The sequence below is a fragment of the Daktulosphaira vitifoliae genome, unplaced genomic scaffold (genome assembly GCF_025091365.1).
Source record: "Daktulosphaira vitifoliae isolate Bord-2020 unplaced genomic scaffold, ASM2509136v1 Scaffold_1, whole genome shotgun sequence".
In the NCBI taxonomy this organism is placed as follows: domain Eukaryota; kingdom Metazoa; phylum Arthropoda; class Insecta; order Hemiptera; family Phylloxeridae; genus Daktulosphaira; species Daktulosphaira vitifoliae.
The window spans coordinates 20,973,330-20,995,151 of NW_026099572.1; the positions used below are offsets into that span (position 1 = coordinate 20,973,330).

General features: G+C 26.4%; 1 protein-coding gene and 1 long non-coding RNA gene across 6 annotated transcripts; both read right to left on the bottom strand.

Annotated features, from left to right (window-relative positions):
- Nucleotides 1-15: 15 nt before the first annotated feature.
- On the bottom strand, nt 16-16,038 carry LOC126893524 (UDP-glucosyltransferase 2-like). 4 transcript variants are annotated; one of them, XM_050663828.1, is made up of 8 exons: nt 15,897-16,038; nt 2,652-2,777; nt 2,452-2,597; nt 1,834-2,148; nt 1,553-1,767; nt 838-1,060; nt 559-778; nt 16-303 (listed from the first exon to the last, which is right to left on the bottom strand). In XM_050663828.1, exons 1-8 carry the CDS (start codon nt 15,902-15,904, stop codon nt 21-23), a joined length of 1,536 nt encoding a protein of 511 aa, XP_050519785.1. In that variant the 5' UTR covers nt 15,905-16,038; the 3' UTR covers nt 16-20. The 4 variants fall into 4 exon arrangements, with proteins under 4 accessions (XP_050519785.1, XP_050519782.1, XP_050519784.1 ...); XM_050663825.1 differs by having other exon boundaries at nt 1,553-2,148; XM_050663827.1 differs by lacking the exon at nt 15,897-16,038 and adding an exon at nt 3,038-3,162 and having other exon boundaries at nt 1,553-2,148.
- A 458-nt stretch (nt 16,039-16,496) lies between these two features.
- On the bottom strand, nt 16,497-20,783 carry LOC126893546 (uncharacterized). 2 transcript variants are annotated; one of them, XR_007701207.1, is made up of 4 exons: nt 19,286-20,783; nt 18,970-19,020; nt 18,706-18,895; nt 16,497-16,849 (listed from the first exon to the last, which is right to left on the bottom strand). It is a non-coding gene; the product is annotated as an uncharacterized LOC126893546 (long non-coding RNA). The 2 variants fall into 2 exon arrangements; XR_007701206.1 differs by lacking the exon at nt 18,706-18,895.
- Between the last annotated feature and the right edge of the window lie 1,039 nt (nt 20,784-21,822).

The window sequence follows — 21,822 nt, forward strand, 5'->3', positions numbered from 1 at the left end:
AGAATAAAAATATAATTTCATTATAGCTTTTTTTGTTTATTTTTTATAAATGATACCAATAATTTTTTCAAACACTTGCACATTAAACTAACAAAATAAATTATGATGACTACAATAGACATCATAAGTACAATGACATCTATTAAATAATATTGATACCAAGGTAAATGTACAGCCGCTGTTTTTAAATTATGTGCGCCGTTGTGTCTGATAACGTACTCTACCCAATAAATTGCCTTATCAACTGCTGACATGGGTTTATCTCGAAAAATAGCTGAAACTCTCTTAGCATTTTCACTATACCTACATAATTATTTTGTAAATTAGTGTAATAGAAAAAACAATACAATATTTCTTTTAAGATTTTTTGAAAGTACCAATTAGTTTAATTATACAAAGTGGTAGGTAAAATTAACAATGGTCGACATGATAAAATATAATACTTAAAAAATGTTTTTTTTTCATGTAAAAATGTCGTTAAACTTTTCATGATATTTTCAAAACTTTTAAAAAAAGTATAAATTAAAAACAATAATAAAAATGTATAGCAGTATTTACTTTTTATCAGTCAAAATGCGATTAACATAATTTTCCATTTTTTTTTCAGTTAAATGAAATATATTTCCTATTATTCCATATCCATCATCAACAGTAGCTCTAATATTCACAAATTGATCCCCAAAAACTGGAAATCCTATTATAGGTACACCGGCCAGTAAGGATTCTATTAACCCGTGAACTCCTCCGTGTGTGATAAAAAGCCTACAATTAGAATGATCTATAAAAATAAAGCTAATATAAATTTTACCAAAGATGAGTTAGCGCAAAAAATTATACTTAAAATCTCCATCTGTGGTAACCAAGAGTCGACGTAAAAGTTATTAGGAAAACTTGAAGTATCTTTATTAATCCATTTAAAAATAATTTTTTGATTCAAACGACCCAACACTGTAACTAAGGAATCAAAAGAATCTTTTGGTATGTCGGTTACGTTTAATATAGTGCCAAAATTGAAATATATTACTCCTGATGTCGCGTTATCCATAAAATCTTTTAATTCCTAAATTTTAAAAACAATAAACCAATTAGTTTATCATTGTTCGACAACCAACACAGTACGCACTAATATAGTATTTATATCGTTTTATTAGCAAAAATATAAATGTAAAAACTAAATGTTTTATTTAATTTAAAACATTGATTTCAAAATTTATTACAAAAAAAAAAAAATCTAAACAGAAATTATTTAAAAAAATTTTAAAAGCTACTTAATTCACTATTAAAATCACTGGATGATCAAACTTAGAGATCAATTTTCGGTCATGACAAAAATATATATGGAATTGGAAAACTGTAGGCATTAATTAAATAGATAAAAAACTAACAAACAATAATTTATGGTTTATGGTTGCTACGATAAATTTACAGAAATTTGACTTTAAGTCTTATTTCGATGCACCTGCGAATTTTACAATACATTTACAAGGCAATAATTTGTTAAAACGAAGATTCATTGAACAAAATTATTTGTGTAAATGTTATAACTACTAACCTTGCTCATTGATTTAGTCGGCCGAATATGAATACCTGAAACTTCGATAAAACTTGGAACATAAGGACGTGGACTGAGTATCATAACATCGGAATCGACTAGGTTTAGTGAAACATTCTTGAGCATATTTTTCATTGAGGGTCGATTTTCAAATCCGGCATATTGAAAATATTTATTCATCGTGTTTTCCATTTTTGAAAAGTAACTAATGGGCTCTATCAGCCAATTGTACATACTGTAAATTGTATTTATACATCGTTCGTGAAAATTCATCAATTTACCAGCGTTAATCACAAAATCCTTAATGTATGAAATATCTGATGGGTTTGCAGCCCACTGTGATGTAGTTGTCCATGGCGGTACTGGAATCAGATTTATCACTGGAGCGTCATACTTATGGCCCAGAGAAACTGTGCATTCCTGGTAAAATGATTCTAATATAACCAAATCAAATCTTGATTTATCTTCCTTTATAAATGCTTGAATGTCTTTCGATGACAAATACAAGTTAGTATTGAAAGCGGCTATTTGGTCCCGTAAATACAACTCGAGCAAAAAAAAGAACATTCCACGCTCTTTCATCAAAAAATTTGATGCTAAAAATTCAATTATATTTGTTAAATAATTTTTTACGTCAACTACAGTTGATATTATAATCAATAAAAATTTAAGACGGAAAATTTTGCTTTATTTATACGTAGTCGCAATTACGACTGCGTATGAAGTACTTTTTAATAAGTGTTCTAAAATGACAACTATTTTGTGATTTGATCTTTTATAAACGCTATCGATTGCTAGTACGATTTAAAAATAACAAATCAACCACACTTACAATCAGCTTTTATTGTGAAATAACATTTTTCTGTAGATTTTCATACAACAACATTAAGTGTACTTACCATCAAAGTCATAAGTCACTACCACTTGATTGTAGTTTGGCGGTGGATTCTTAGCCGGAAATTTTGTGACAATAGTTACATTGTGGCCTCGATTTGATAATTCAAAGAAAAGTGGTTCAAATGACACAACATGACTCTTCCAGGGCGACGGAGTAAATACTAAAATATTGGCAGATTCAATTAGTTCTATTCCATGAAANGACGGAGTAAATACTAAAATATTGGCAGATTCAATTAGTTCTATTCCATGAAAGCAGATTAAAAATAACACTATTAAAGTCTGCGTGGTGAATCGTAAGCGCTGTTTTTTTTTAAATATCATTGTTCTGAAATTTTATAAAAATCAATCACTTTAAACTAATTAGTAACTATTTATATACTATAATAGTTTACGAAAAACACATTTTTTAATATTAGTACAATTTTTTATTAAATTAAATTACACAACAGCCTGTGTATCATTGTTTACAGTATTTTTTGCATCTTAAAACTATAAAAACTAACCATTGATAAGATATATTAGAAACCAATAAAGTAATCGATGTTTTTTCAATCAGTGAATTAATACTTCAAAAGAAAATTATACCTAAATTAAAATCTAAAAACTTATCTGATAGAACTCATATCTTTCACGAGTTTAGTAACCTCACATTTTCACGTGCACTGGCAACGGATGAAATATAACTAAATGAATTGGATGACGGATATAAACAGCTCGTAGGTTTTTTAACCTGTGATTTTATATACGTAATTAAACACCATTGTTATTATATCAGTACGATAAATTATATTAACTATTTTATTATATGTACACCAAATTGTAAGTATTGATGGTAATCTTATATTTATTAAAATTATATTAAAAATATAGATTTAAAACTAAAAAATATAAAAATCGCCTTTATAGTGACGTTACTATTAAGCAATATTATCACATTTTGCTAGTTTACACGAGTTTAATAATGAATTTTTCAGTGGCCCAAGATCTCAATTAATTAAATTGTTTTTATTCTTAAACATTTCTATTGCTTTCCTTATATTAAGTTCTTTGTAATTAGTTACGTTTTTAATTATTATTATGGATTAGTGGAGTGATTATGTATCAATAAATGTGCAGCCATAATTTTTTTTCCATTTTTAAATTTTACGTATTACATTCAAAAATTGAGTCTGTACCGTCTCATATGTTACTAATGATAAAAAAATTTCTTCAAAAGACGAGATTTAATTTAAATTCTCTTAAAATCATAAGTCTTTATGTTATGCTAACAAATTTGTACAATCATCAGAGTGATTGAAATTACAATACAATTTTAATTGTTTCAAACTAGTAAAAATGTTAATCTAAATATGTGTATTACTAAAATATTGCTAAAACTCCATTTTTGCACGAAAAATGTATACATGTTACATACTTTAATAAAATAAATTTGTCTAAAGAAAATCAAATTATAAATAACTGAAAAAATAAATCAGTGATATCTAACCTAAGGTTATCATTCATTCTATTCGAGATTTGCCCTTGAAAACTAATTATTGAATTTATGTAGTATAGTAGAAGAATATAACAGTCTAGTTCAATACTTAAAAAAGTAGTCTAGTTCTGCTTTACATTGGTTTAAATCATAGTCACGTTTAGCATAAATAGCATAATATTACTCCTCACAGAGTACCATCATTCTTTGATAATAGAATGTTTACCTGATCTATTCTAAAAAAATCACCACACAACATATCGTCTGTTTGCAGACCAATTGGCGTAAGCAACATTTTTTATCAACTAATTTTTTTTTCCTAAAAAGTAACTTATGGATACTTCAAATCAACCGAATCAATATTACAGTCGACATATTTTGTGATTTTAAATTTAATGACCCCATCGCTTTTCATTAATTTATTTATATCTAAATGTACTCCTAACAAGTGTACAATTTATATTGTATAATACTTTAATTCGGTTGTCGCGTATTTGATGTAATTCGCCATCTTAATTCATTTTTAAAAAAAATTGCATATTTGCATTGCTATGTGGCAATACATTGTTTCGGATATATTATAGCTTTAATAATTAAATAATGATGCGATTATTGATTATTTAAATATTTAGTAAAAAGTATAATTTTCTTAACAATAAAATATATTTGATGACGGCTTCTTCTGCAACTACAAGGCTATTTCAGTAATTAAGCAAACTTTTAAGGCACGACTTTTTGAAAGAAATTAATAATAAATATGAATGTGTCATATGCTCCATAAACACATATCAGTGTTAAAAATATATCACTCGAGTTTCATTAGTTATCTTGTTCAGTTGCAACCGTTTAACGTAAACGTCGCAGATGGCTTAATGGTTTTACTCTTAAAGCAACTTGTATGCTCAAATGGCATCGCATAAATTATATGACACTCTGAAATTTTAATGTTTAAAGTGTAACCTTGTCAACTCTTTCTTTCTTTAGAGTAAAAGTTAAATTATTTCGTACAATTCAAAACTTAGCATAAGTACAAAAAGCAAATAAAATATCATATTATTTTAATATCAAATTATTAAAAAATAAGAAAGGTTTGTTTCAATCCGAAAGTTTAATTTATATTTTATACTCAAAAGTATTTAAACAGAAATTTACAACAAACTTTGAAATCATAAGACAATGAATACTAAAACAGTTTAAATGTATGTATGACCGTTGAAAAATATTTTATTTCAGATAAAATACAAGTTAAATCAATCATTTCACAGGAATTCGAAATATTACAAAGATATCTTCAGAACTATTATAAAAAATATCTTTACAAACACGTGTTGACCCATTAACCATTAAGCCATTACATACAATTTATAAAGGTATACTAACAAAAAACTTTATTTATCAATATAAAGATTTTTTCTAGGAATAAAGGTTTAAAAAATACCCACAATAAACTCTATACATTAACACTTCTATGCTGTACGTATAAAAAATATTTTTTACTCAATATTTCAACTCCCAAATGGTAACCACACATCCAATTTTTACTTTTATATTTATTTATATTGACAACTGAATAATAATGTAAAGTTTGTGTGTAACAAACCGTAAAAGAGAACCAACTAGATATTATTAAATCACAAATGATGTTAGCCTATAAACAATAAAAATGCAGATCTTTCAACCAAAAATCGTTTTATTTATATATAAATTTAATATCTTTATTTGTAGTTATAAATAAATAACAATAATTTTTTCTATTAATTTTTAATAGAAACATGTCTTTTAATCCTGTTACTAAACAATGAAAAGGAGCTATGGGATATTTTTCACTATTGAGAACCCATAAACTAAAGGCTACCACCACTTTCCTTCATTTTTCCTGAAGTGGAATAATAATACTCCTACTGATCTTTATTCTGAAGATTATAAAAAAATCTGCCTACTTATGTTTATTTAATAAATATTCTTTTAGGGGACACCACTGGAAAATATATGCTAAACGTCCAAAAACACGAGTAATTCAGACACTACTATGCTTCTCATTGAACCTTAAATATTTTAATTAACACATTTAAATAACAAAAAGTACATATATGTATTATAATAATAATTAATATATATGAATCATTATTGAGAATTTCTAAATATTACATTATTAAAATTGAAATTGCTATCTTTAAGTCAATAATCTTCATGATTAACGATTATAATACAGCATAAGATTAAATTTAAACAATGATAGCAATAATTTTATGCTTTTACATCTGAAATCAATGCTATCAAAAAGCGGTACTATATGCTGAATCAACCAATGTCCAAAAATCACTTTTTTTGACTCGTTAGGCACTCTAAAATCACACAAATGAATCTATTAAATAAAATTAGTATACGAGTTTTACCCAAATCATAAAAAATATTGAATTTCTATGTGTCCCATATCATATCGGTATCATAGGTAATGAAATAGCGGTTTCACTAGCCAATGAAGCTCTATCCTCTTTTAACTCTATACTCATAAACACACTCTCATATAAACATATAGCCAAAAAATTCATATTACCACCATTCAAAATTGATAGCTTAAATGGGTCATCATATAGCTTCTCAAGCGATATGACGAACCATCGACTTGAAAACATTAAAGAACCTATAAAAGTATGGCCAACGACACAAGCTAGATACAGAAAAATAGGATACTCTAATAAACCGTGTAAGAATCATTCGACTAACCAATTTATTCCATCGAGAGGAACCCAGACAATCGAACATATCACATTAGATTATATGACGAAGCATAACACATGTTAGACTATCTATACAACACGAAAGAAGCTTTGGATGAACACAATACCAATTTTATACATAACTAATAGAATTAATATTATTACTAAATTATAAAAATAATTTACAAAAAAAATTGTGTATATCAAATACAAAAATGTCTTAATACATTTTGACTATTAAATATATTTTATATTGCAGACTAATGGCCTTAGTTATCGAAACCTTATCTTCTGATAAAAAAATAATAATTAATATTTTATTTGTTATCTACCATAATATTTTTTTATAATTTTGTTTATTCTTTACGAGCAATATCAAGTGTTACCTCTTTTTATAATACACGTATTATAGTCATAATTTAAAATGACATTTACATTAAAATTTTATTAATAGCTAAGTATTTTACACGAAAGTACTCTAAACGTATGGATCTGAGTGTTTAATATAAATTAAAATGCAAATTTGCTTTTACCAGCGGAGTCTATTAAACGCTTCGTTACCAGCATCGCATGTCGTTATAATAATCGTTAATTGTTCTGTATTGCCGCAATGATCTCTACGCATTCCCATATAACATTAATGCATTACGGAGATGACCCCACGTGATGATTATTCACACATTACATACTCATTATATTAGTATTCCCCGACGTGTTTCTGTCAGAACGCCTAATTATCAATTGTATTTATCGATATTTAAAAAAAAAAAAAGAATAATTAACTAAATAAAAAAACTTTTCTTATTTGATCTTATAAGTTTAATTATCAATTATATTTGAAATAGATAAACTTATAGTTGTTCTAATTTTGACGAAAATACTTATTTTTTTTTTATCTTTAAATAATTTACAAAATTTGTAATTTTGCAAAGAATATTTTTTAACAAAATTACTAACTATAATAAATTTTTGATGCTCTATAAGCGACAAATTAAAAAATAGTACAGTTTTTAAAATACACATTAATAAATACACTTCTGTATTTATTTTTCCAAAATATGATAATTGACAAAATTGGGATTTTGAAATTTTTATAGTATATGTAAAGAAAAACTACTCGGGGACATTCAGTGAATTATTTTGGGAGAAAGTCCCCTTTAATTAGATTGCTATCAAAAATCGTTATTATTGAATTTCGTTGATTTAGATTATTGAGTTCGTTGATTTTCATTTCGGTACATATCTAAGTAACATTCCAAGAAATGGAAAGAACGAATTTTTTAGATAGTATTTCAAATTTCCCGGAATTCCCTAAATAGGCTACGTCAGTTATATTAAAAAAGTTTTTAGAAATATTGTTTTGCTTTAGTTACGATTTTAATTTAAATTATTTTATAATCATTTGAAAAATTAAAGAAATTGATTTGAAAGTTTTTGATAATTTTTATGTACTATAAAAATATAGAGTACTAAAAATAGCAAAAATTAAACATTTAACTTACAATAACACTATCATCAAACAATAATAATAATAAAAAGACGAAAAAGGGTGCAGACTCTACACTCTCGTATTTCACCCTTTTGCGAAGGTATTAAAGCGCACCTTCACAGGTTTCCTCGATGAAAATAATTTTTTTATCACTATTACATTTTCCTGGAGGTGTCTTCGTTATTTATTAGTATAGTTTGGGTTAAGTTTAGAATTTGTTTGTTAAATTATTAATATATTACAAAGATTCTGTTTGCGTAATTACGTACATACATTACTGACCTCGACTAATTTTTATTTAATTGGATTTTCTGTGAGTAAATTAGAGCAACTGCTAAACCATAGCTTGCGATGTGCGAAAAAATGAATAATAAGAGCTCATATTATTCATACTGGATGTGAATAAAAGTGTTCATCATTTTTTACTAGTTTTACTTACTAATATAATTCACATGCAGTGCACGTGCTAAATAACATAATACCTGTTTTATACGTGGCCATGTTAAAACCTTAATCGATCTACAAGATCAAACTACTAAATGAATGATGTTACTACTCGAGGTCTCCTGTACCAGCCCACCCGTTACACCAAACGACTTTCGGACGAAGGAGCATCGTTATAAACCTATACAATATTTACGGCAACGGAACGCTTAATGTGTACAAATATCTCGACTGTAGTTTGTGTTGCCGATGATTGCTGACAGACGGCACAACTCAATATGCGGCAAAACTAATTGGGAATGACACGCCAAACTTTGTTGGAAACTTTTACACTGGTAGGACCAAGAAAACTGTAAAACTTTATTTCCATTAAAACAAACTACCAGCGCTTAAATTACAATATTTCCATTTTTATTATATTGGACATAATCCGAAAAAAATTAATAATTTTCAAAATTAACTTTTTATATCGCAAGTTTTAATTTTGATATTCCGATCATCGAAACGTAAAACACAATGAACACTGGCCAATGTGTACTACAAAGACTCCTGATATAAACTTCAGATAACAAATATTGTACAAGTTTAAAAAATCCAACACTATGCTGAAAAAGTATCCCAAGTCAAATTATGGAAATTTCCAAACGAATTACATTTTTCATTAAAACTCGATACCATTTCGGATGTTAACTTATCTTTTAAACCCATTGAATTATTTCAGACTAATAACACATTTCAAACTTTGGTACTTTTATTACAAAAGTTTATTTTCCATCGGTTTCGTCGGAAATATTGGACGAATCGACTAAATAATAATTTATTACACGTTTTAGTGCCGTTTGAAATTAAATTAACTTGCCATAAAAATACATTGATAAGTACAATAATTGTATTCAATTATTGAATTATCCAGTACGACACTACGAAATAGATTATTTCAAACATAACTCTCTATAGTTTCCATTTAACAGTCGACTTAGACATGTCACAGCTGTCATAAAATTAATTTATTCTATATTTAACACATGAGAAATTCCTGCATTAAGTTTGTTTTCTGAATGTTTATTATTTAATTGGCCCAATTTTCATTAATGACATTAAAACTCATTATATTATTAGCACACAACGAGAATGAAGATGCCAATGGAAATTTTACAAACCTACTAACTTATACTAGTACGAGAAATACTCGTCTAAGTTTAATCTAATTTGTCTGTCCATTAATGCATTTATCTAAACACTAACGTGCATTTGTTTGCAAAATAAGCAAGAGCGTTAACGATTCTAACTAAATTAATTAGTTAGCTAATTGAGTGTATTAAGTATACAATAGGAATATTTCATATTTCACAAATATTAACCCAACACTATCTAGTACACAAACTTTGAATAAACATGATAAATTTATATGCAATCAAATACAATAATTTGTTCGGTGTCTAATTAAGAAACTTAACATTTTTATGAAAATTCTGGAATTTTTTATAACTATTTGATTTATACTTAAAACTAATGGAATGCGTAAAATAATCAATCAAAACTGATAACTTTTATATACAAAATTTATTCTCACATAACCTTATAATAAGTATGATAAAATTTTAAATGACTAATTAAATTAAAGTGATCGCATGTATAAAAAACACAATATTCACGAATATTGTGATTATTCGTAAATATTTGGAACATATGCACATATCCCAAATATCAAAATATGACAGCATTTAATACAAATCTGCTAACACTTTCCATTGTGTTCTGAACAGATTTAAATACTTTAACCGTAATAAATTAAAATAGTATGAATAGAATTTCATAATGGGGAGGTATAGTAAAACAATCTTCAAATTTCTATATTTTAAACCATTATTTTTTATTCTCATCATTTCATTTTATAAATAAATATTGCTGTCAATATTATGAGGTGTCCGGCCGCCTTGGTCTTCCCGTGGCTAAGCCCCTGATTTATTAGGAAAGTTTTTTTGTTTTGAAATAGTTGATTTTTTGTATCATAATTTAGATGAAACGAAAGAATAGTCTTAAGAAAATTTTCTCAGTAATGGTATTCTAGAAAATATTCTTTTGTAGATTATAACGTGAGAATATATGCTTATTAAATATATATATATAATTAAATAATTACTTTGAGTATATTTCATAAAACTTAAAAATTATCTGAAGTTATGAATAATAAATATTCATTAATTGAATGTATGTTGGAAAAATAATCATCTTTTATTTTGTTGATAGTCACATGATAACCAAAAACTATATATATATCAAACATTTTCTAAGAATAATTCACAAAATTATTCTATGGGTTCTAAATAGTTTTGCATTTCTAAAGCTTCTCAACTTTTGCATTTCTAAGGCTTCTCAGTGTTTTTATATTTCTAAGGCTTCTCAATGTTTTTGTATTTCTATGGTTTCTCATTTTTTTAATTTCTATGGTTTCTTATTTTTTGTATTTCTAAGGCTTCTCAATATTATTGCATTTCTATGGTTTCTCAATATTTTTGCTTTTCTATGGTTTCTCAATATTTTTGTATTTCTATGGTTTCTCAATTTTTGTATTTCAAAGGCTTCTCAATATTTTTGCATTTCTATGGCTTCTTATTTTTTGTATTTCTAAGGCTTCTCAATATTTTTGCATTTTTCTGGCTTCTTAATGTTTCTGTATTTAATAGCTACTCGAGTTTTTTGTATTGCTTTGGCTTCTTAATATGTTTGTAATATAATGGCTTCTCAGTTTTTTACATTTCAATGGCTTCTTATAATTTGTATTCATATGTCTTCTATTTTTTTTTTTGTCTTTGGCTTCTTTATGTATTTATATTTATTTAAAATTTTTGAAAATATTCCGGGATGTCTGACAAATCGAAATCTATATTAAATTAAAGTTCTATTAAACGTACGTTATTATTTACAAAATATAAACGTCTCGACGATTTGTCTACTATGGGAAAATGATTCGCATCGAATATTAATGTTTGCTATGATATCACTGTCATCTATACATGTCTCAACTATGTCGCGTCTCCGTTGTAGTAGGATTTTTTTAGGAAAAAATCATTTAATTTTAAAAATCTGTCAATATGAAGCAAGGTATTAACGTTAAAAATAGTAGATGGAACAAATAATTTTTTTTATTTTTAAATCGATTCCATTTTTCAAGAATTCCATGACCTTTTATTTTGTTCTTCACTTCTACTAATTTTCTGTAATAATTATCTGTCAACAATTGAAAAAAGTTGTTAGGGGCATAAATTCCTTACAAAACTAAATTATTTATTTTTGGATGATTTTTTTTAGTAATTAATGAAAAAAATGTTGTAGATATCCAACAAATTTTCAGCCACTCACTATAAAAAATGTGTACAAAAAATTAATGGTTGGCTTGAGTTTAATATATTTCACAAAGTTTAGGTAACCTATTTTTTTTTTTTTATTATAGCAGTATACAAATAGTTTGCATACTCGGACATGAAATTTTTAAACAAATAATAACTGATAACAGACTTGTATTCAATTGCAATCGGTCGAGCGATTAATAAATCGGTATGATTCGTATATTTTGCCTAGTAATCTTTTGATAACTATTATGAAAAATTCTATTAAATAGAAATTATTTAACAGGTTATAATGTTTTATCAAACATTTTTTTAATTACTTAAATAGATTATCAAGTTTTCAAATTTATAAAGACTTCAGTAAACAATCATTAATATTTTAATTATTTAAAATGGTTGATTTACATGATGAAAATCAAACAACCACCCACCCAATTTGGGCTCAGGTGCCTTAGTGTATCTTAGGGATTGGCGCTACTGTAATTAGGGGAAACAATGTTCGATCAGAAAAATATTAAAACTTATAGAATAATCAATTTATACCGATATATTTATTTTTTTATAATTTATTAGAAAACTAGTAAATTATAAACTATCCAAAAATTGTATTAAACTCGTGTCAGTTCTGATGGAATAACTCGAATGACATTAATATTTTTATTGATAAAAACTATAGATAATTAAACTATTGTAATGACAAAATAAATTAATTGAATTAAATTTAAATGTTTTTTTTAAAGCGTCAATAACTATATAGAGTATAAATATATATGCTCTACATTATTATTGAATAATTTGTCTATCATTTTACAATATTTCTCATGTTAATATAGCTATAAGTTGCATTATTAAAGTAGTATTCAGAATAATTTATTAACCCGTTATCTTAATTACACTTAACGCCAAAAAGGAAATAAAGTTTAATTACTAAAAACTTAATTGAGTTAAATACAAATGAAATGTCTCATAAAATAAAGCTTATAAAGAATTTTATGCCTCATAATGAATTAAGAGAACAGTCAAGAATAATTAGTATTAAATTTTCCTTGGTATATGGCACTTAAATGAAATTACAAATATTATTAACAGTGATCATTTGTTATACATGTCTAATTGACTAAGCCAAGTATTATATATATTTTTTTTATCATTTTCCTAAGGGAAATGGATTAATTTATTACCTATTTTTATTATAACGTAGACCAAACTTTTAAGTCACCTTGTTATGTTCGCATGTGACATAGTTTTCATTCATGTTACACTGCTTCACTTCTAGAATCGTATAAGTGTCATTAAATAAGAGTATCAATAGATGCCTGTACGTGTTCGACGAGATTGTAAACTAGACCAACAAGAAAAACACATTTTGGTCGATGCCTTTTTTTGCGTGCGCGTTAAATGAAATAGATGATAACAGAATTCACTGAGCTTTTAAAATGAGAAAAAACTATAAACCACCTTAATGTTTATGGCAATGGAAAAAAGACGTTTCTGTGATAGGTTTTGTCCTTATTTCTTCGTTTCTTTATCCGTCTTATATTCATGGCACATGTACAAACGCTCAAACGAGTTATGTCAATCAATCTCCATTTTTCTTTCAATGCTCATGTACCGCCGACAATGTTTAAACCTTAAAGAATTCGTGGCCAATAAATACAAACCGAAGCCTAGACTGAGTAGGACACGTGTAAAAATTATTACACGAAACTAAGAAAAAAATCACTTTAATTCTTAAAAGCTGAAACGTTGAGATTTTCAATTTATTTTCAACTCCAAGGTTTCCAATTAAAAAAAATAAAATAAAACTTTTGTACGTCAATATCTATTTACTATTTCAAATATATGCGTTTATTAAATGTCATGTGCAACTTATTGAACAGTTGAAAAGTTGTCATTTTATTTTATCGACATTATTTCCTCGCCAACATAATGCAATATCTCGACTTGAACGTTATTCTAAAATAAATAAAACAAACGGGCTCAATTTTATAATAATTAATTTTTGAAAATCCATAATTAATTCTCTTTAATTTAATATTGCGAGCCTGCGCGTTGTAAGATTTAAAAGAAAACTTTTTATCTTTTGGGCAAAGTTTAACAGCATAGTTGGAAAAATATAAACGATGAAATAATGTAATCACGAAGACTTATGAATTGATTTAATAAAACAACCAACTCTTTGATTATTCGCTTTATTGTTTTCTTTTGTTAGTTTATTAAAAATATTTATAAATTCAATCAACGTTTTCATTTTAATATTATGCAATGACCAACAATTAATTATTGAAATATCCAGTTTTACGTTTGATACATTATGTAATAGAAATATCTGTTACATTTTATGAAGCCACAGCGGTTCTATAAAACTTAAAAAAACTTTTTCGAGGTAAGTCTCGTGGATTTAACATAAAAACTCACTGAGCCTCCAGCACGTACGCTTCCATAATAGTATATACACACACACACACACACACACACACACACACATATATATATATATATAACATGTATATATGTAAGTACATGGACATGGTACGCTTATTATGTATGATATACACTTGCTCGCGCTATTCCGAGTTAAACAAGAGTCGTACAAAGGTTGACTGCTAAACGTTTACACGTAATTATATTTAGACAGTGTTTCGAGTCACGTAAGTGCTATTCCCTTGTTCGGCCGACACAAAACGTGTTCATACGCTGTGTAACGTCCAAAAAAGCAACAATTTTTGCCTTTGGATGTGAACATCGTGCCGAAGAATTGTAACAAAAACAACACCATTCGCACGAAAAATGTATCAAAAGTAAAATGTCGAACCGAGTTTTCTAAAGGAAAATAAACCGCCGGCAGACCGTATACGTGAAAGGATTTTTATTACAAACTTTTCCCGTCCAATCTCTTCATCTATCCATTTTATCTACTCGCCTATTCAATAAGCTCTACGCTTACTCGCTCTCGGCTATCAAATCACTATGTGTTCTTCTGCAGCATACAAAGCACGTCCTGTCAACGTGGCGACCGCAGTGGTTTGTACATAAAAACCATCGCGTATTCATTTGATTATAAAGACACGCTGGTCAATTGACTTGAGCGTACAAAGGATCAATAGGCAAATTATTAGTGCGGCCCGTGTAAGTCGACACAGCCGTTTGTAATGACACTCGACCGCCAAAAATGTTTAGCGATGAACAAGCGGCGTGATGAAGTAATTTAACTTTATTGATTTTCGAGTTTATTTCTTTGTGTTCTTAACCATTTTTTATGAATTGTGACAATAATACTTGATTCGAAGGCCGTGCCGCGATTTCTCTTAAATGTAATGATAAATACCGTCTATTGACCTTATTATATAACAATTTTTCGGTGCACGTGTATGACATCTGTTGGAATACAGAAATCATATATCCGTGTGTGTTTAACAGTGGTGTTATTTATTTTTATAGACAATCCAATATTAATGGCAAACTACCACTAAAAAATCACACTTTTCACATATTATTCTATTCACTTTTGAATGTAGAAAAAACCATTAAATCGTATCAAAGTAATGAACAATACTTAAAAACTAAATACCTTTACTTATAACAACTACGATGTTTAATAAAAATACAAACCTTATAAATAATATAAGCAGTGCTGTTCAAAAATGTATTCGATTTTATAAGTCGCACAGAAAATATAATTAAATATAATATAAATGTTTAGTATGAAGTTACTAATTTATTGCTAAAACATCTTAAATATAAAATGAAGCTATTGTAAAAATTAATCAACAGATTTAACCCAATCACCTTAAGGTATAAACACTTCCAGGAATAAGATATTAGATATTTAATTTATTTGTTGTTTTTGCGAAGAAAATTCATCAATATAACGTTATTTCAGTGATTTATTTTCGTATAACACGAGCTGCTATGCTTTAAGTTTTATACGCACATCTTTTGAATTATACTCATATTTTATACTTACGTAGGCATTTATTTGCAGTCCAAACTTTGCTGTCTAAATATTCTGAATAAAAACCTCAACACGCTGTTTTTAAGTAAATGATAGTACTAAATTATCTAGTTAATGTGACCACATTGTAAGCAGTATCCAAAAGTACAGAACCTAATTTGATGAAACTGCAGTTCTTTTTTTTTTAGATAAATGAACAAATAACGTTAATGACTTTACTAAAAATGGGCGTTAACTGCAAGACAAAGTGTCGAGATTCTAATAAGATAAATTACCTGTTATATTGCTATGGTTGTTATACTATACGTAATAACAATGATTTAAATTAGTAAATTCAAATGTACGGGTAATTAGTTTAGTTGCTTTATTAATAGAGGCCCAGATTAAAGGGAAGTCTTAGGGGGGTGGTCCTCGGGATCCACAGATTTTGAGCCACCTAACCGTTAAAACGCAGTAAAGTTTTCTTTTCTTAATCATTTTTTTAATGGCTTTTAAAAAAAAATTATCAATCAATTTAAAACCTATTAACGAATGGTACTATATGTAATACAATTTTTTGTTTCATTCTTATTAATAGGTTAAAATATTTATATTAAAAATTATTCCGTCTTTATTCCGTTTGATTACTGAAAAAATGATACATTTATTTTTAAATGACGATAATTGATAATTTTAAAATTTTTATATAAAAATAATTTACATAAATAAAGAAAAATATGTAATTGTACATTATTATACTTCAAAAATAGAAGCCAATTATAATATTTTTCATTTCATAGCAAAAATTGATTTTACAAGAGTAAAGTTAATTAAATACATTGTTAATATAAGCTGGAGCTATCCATTAACGCTGCTGGATGATGAAATGAAAAAATATATTACATCTCTCTGCAGTTTTAGCTTCGAAGCTGAGAAGGACATTACCCTCAAAAATTTCCCTCGTTCACCGTAATTGGGGGCAATCTCTAAAAAAAATACAAATATAAAAATCACTAATTTTTAAAAAACTTTTTCAAAAATGACTTAATCGATATAATTTTTTTTTATAGGTGTATGATGTCTTTATCTATCATTTGATATATATTTTTTATAAATCTGACCCTTTACTAGCCCAAAGGGGGGGATTCAAAATTACAACTTTTTCAACATAACTTTTGAAGTTTTTCCGAAATACTTTTATATATATCTTAAATTAAAGTAAATGTAATGTAATTTAATATAGAAAAAAAAAATTCTAATTTTATTTTGTCTTCACGGTGAAAATGGCTTCCATATGCTATTTTTGTGATAAAATTCTCAATTTTATATTTTTTAATTTATATTTCTATAACTTTTTGAAAAATATATATATAGTATAAATATATATTTACATATATTTATTTATATATTACACTCATAAAACTTGTAATCAGGAATAAGAATTATAAATAAGGAAATAGGAGATCATGCAGCTTTTGGAATAATCCACCAATTTTTTAAAGTTAAACACTATCTACAGATTTGCATTGAAGCGTTTTTTATGATCACTGCGCTAAGTTTTTTTTATATTCATTGATCCAAATGAAATTTTAATAAAATAAACTACAGTCAATGAGCTTTATTTTGATATGCTTTTTATGGAAATATAATGAAAAATCTAGATACAGAAATGATCGAAAGAGAACTACGTATGTAAACAACATTTCTCAACTCAATTTTGAAAATAATCCGGATAGTGTTGTTAATTACAACCAGATATCATTTATACTTCGTTTATAATTAAGTAGCCTCTATTCTTCTATTCTTCTGCTAAAAATTACTACACTACAAGAAACCCATTTATTACTCTTCCACTGTTTATTTACATTCTTTTTTACTTTAAATAAATATATATTTGGCACGTTCCCTGAATTTTATTACAATAATATTTTTAATCCTTTTATCTTTATAAACATCGGAATTAAAATTATAATAGAAATTAATCACATTCATAATAGTAAAAGTTTAGTTAATAATATACATTTCGCAGTTATAAACATCTACTTAATTTTTCATTTTTCATTCATCACTATTTTTATGATGAAATTTTCGATATTTTATTTTATATTATTTACATTATATTGCTATAACTTTTTGAAAAATGGATTAATATCATAATTTTTATAAGTAATTTATACATGTTCTTTTCATATGTCATACTTTTATTTTTAAATCTGACCATTTTCCCAAACGAAGTGGAGTTTATAAACATGAAACATACGTAATTTTAATAAATATACACATTTTAATTAAAGAGTATTATTTGAGCCTTGATTATTATCTTTAGGTGTATTTAAGGGAAAATTGATGGAAAAATCCCTACTTAGGAAGAAAGATTAAAAATACTTAAATTTTAATTCAATGAAGAGAAAATAAGAACATTTTTTTAATGTTATATCTTTCGTATGAAATTTTAAATAAGCCACTAAAGCGTAATGGAAACTTTTAAAATAAATCGCTCAAAATTAAGTAACCAATATTTTTTTTTAAATTATACTTAAATAATTAATTTAGATTAATATATTACTATTATTTATTTCAATAATTTAATTACACTAAAATTACATTATAGGTAATTTCATTACTGTAACATGTAATACAAGTTTAGTTACTATCCAAAACTGATAATTATTGTCTTTAATACTTGTTTCGAAATCTACACTTTTTCTAGAAATTCTTCTACAAAATATTCATTCAACAAATGAAATCTAGATTAATCGTTTTTTTTATTTCTAATTGTTAAGAATAACGAAAAACGTTTAACAAAAAATAAATGCTTTTACAATAATCTTTATTAACTTACATAAATGTTTAATGATTAAATAATTTTAAAACATTTTGACAAAATCTTGAATATTAAAAATCTATCTTGTTTGTATATAGTCTCAACGTTTTCAATTTAGTCAACGCTAGCAATTGAAGTAATATTAAATAATGAAATCGATTTAAATATAATAAAATCGAAATCCATGATGATAACAAGCTCATCAAACCTAATCACAGAATTAAACAGTGTTATCGCAGAGTCTATTAATTTATCATCAGCAAATCGACGGGTTGAACTCACCTGACCGAGTCGTTTCAGTGAGTCGAATCATTCGTAAATTACACACCACAACTAGAAACATATCAATGTTATCGATATTTAATATATCGTAGAAAAAATTTAATCAATTTTATATCAATATGTATATTGGTCATCTCTAACGACTACTTTGTTGAAATATAACGTTGTAATAGTGAAGATCAAATGTTAATTTCTTTAACCTAACGTAACATTACCATGTATACAATACTGTAAAAATCCTAAGAATTCAGTGGATAGAATAAGATGAATTTTAATGATACGTTAAAATTCAACTATATTGTTTAAAATTGCTTACCTTTACAAAAATTTCAAGGATACTTAAAACATAGCGTGAAAGGTTTTTATGAGTGTATACACAAGAATTGAGAATGTAAAATGCGTAAACAATTTGGAATTCCAAAAAAAAAAAAAAAATATTCAGTAGCGTGAACTTTGAGTTTACATATTAGTAATCTGCAAAGAAACTGAGAAATATTTCACTAGAAATTCATTCCGTTGTAATTCTATAAACTTTTAACCTGAGTGATAAATATTATATAATTTCTAAAAATTTAAATAACATTTAATTATTTCATTACAAAAAATGAAATTCAATAAGAGTTAATTCGCTACAATTAAAGCTGTGTTTTGAATGTTCTTTTAATAAATGTTTTATTCAAATACGAACACAATGGTATATTTACTCAGACCTTGTTAGATTGGCAATTAATACAAGTATTTATAGCTTACAAGTTAGGTGTTTAATCGTACTTACATAATTTATAATGGAATAACGTCTGAACTTATTTGTTTTCTGTCTTACAATAAACTTTCAAGCATAAATTACTCAACATAGCACGTTTTATTTTAAGAATTTATTAATTCCTGCAACTCCTTCTTTCTTTCCCTTTCGCAAATGATCTAAAAAGGATCATTTGTGTCATTTAAGCACAAACCCGTAAACGATTGTAACATAAACTCAACAAAGACCACAAACTCTTCGCAGAAGAAAAAAGAAACGTACCATAAAGGAAATATTTCCATAAACTTGATGAAATATTACTAGCGACTGTAAAATATTGGTTTACCCCAGAAAACGCATATTGACAATTAAATTAGACATTTATATTTTCATAATTACCAAATAATGAAACATTCAAAATAATATCGTCGCTAAAAAGATGATTTACACTAATTTATGAAATCGTTATAATTATCCTGAAAGTATTTGTCAAACAATAACATAAATTCGTTTGAATCGAAACATAATGAAACAGTTTTATTTTAATGATTTAACGAATAAATCATTTTAATCATCACTAATAATGCTGTATTTTATTCTGATGTCTTGAAAAAAACACTTTAGATGTTTACACCCTACAGAGTGCAAATTGATATTTACTTCAACACGATTGTCTCAACTATACGCAACTCTGTTTTACCATGTTCAACAAAGATTTCTTCAATATAAAAGATGCTGTCTGTTATAGTTTGCCTGGAAAAAATCAGACGATAATGCAAAAATTAAGTTCGACTTTATACTCACTAAAACTTCAAATTCTTTAACAATAACGTAAATGAGCTTTCCTATTTTTAGCCCTACCTTAATAAAAGACCCTAATTTATTTTACACTCGTGCTCCGACTTCTAACCATTAAGTTAATAGAATAATGTGCCACGCAAATGCTGCCGATGTTTGCCATCTGATATAATGTGGTCCAAGTACCCTCTTATAGAGATTATCTAAATTTTAAATTGCCAACGCAATAGCCCTCGGTAATCATTACGCTGTATACGACTTAGTTTCTACTGAGTTTTTTTCGTAGAAAATATTTTTTAGTACCTGAATTGGACGTTCATTTTAGTTTTATTAAAAATTCTAATTTTGTTTTATCAAGTTTCTTAGTCGGATTCAAAACCACAGGGAATCATTTTTTCTAACTATAGTTACGAAATCTAATGAATGTATTTATTGTAAAAAGGTCTTGCTATCGTACAAAACAATTGCAGTCGAGAATTTTTTAGACTACTTTAAAAGTTTGTTGAGTTGGTCCCTGGAAAATAAAAATACCAAATTTATACAGTAATCAATAACATAGTTGGTTTATTTGCAAAAGCCTAAGCTGCAACGTGACGTAATATGAACTGAAAAAATAACATGGACATTATTAATTCCAAAGTTCATTTAACCGTATTTATTGTTGATTTAGTTTAAATTCAGTATTAATTCAACCTTATTTAATTCTTCCCTATTTAACATAAATATATTAAAATACCTTAATTTTAATACTTTTTATAAAGAAAAATAAAAAATATACATACAACTGAGCTATTATTATTATTAAATACAACCCTAGTAATACTTAATATATTATTAATAACATAGATATGGGTGTTTTTTAATAATTCCTTTACCATTCAACATTTTGATTTCTATAATATTTCATGTAACATAAAAATACCTAAATGTGCAAACGTTTTAATTATTTTTAGTTTATGCTGTAAAAAAATATAAAGAAACTATTTTTCTTAAAATACTAAAATTAATTATAGGGTATAAGAATTAAATTTTTTTAATTCTTCAGTATTTTTGAAATATGAATAAATAGACATAAAAACTCATAGTTTAAAATAGTCCTTGATTTTAGTGATTGATTCTGATTAATTTCATTTCATTTAAGTTTTACCAAAAGAACCTCAAAATAATTTACTAAAAAAATTTCAATTTCAATTTATAAATATTATATAAACTTTACTCTCTGTATGTTTGAATAAGTGTTATAATACGCTTGAATGTTTTTAGACGTTTACAGTGCAGTCATATTAATTAGCCTAACACTTTAAATTAGAAAT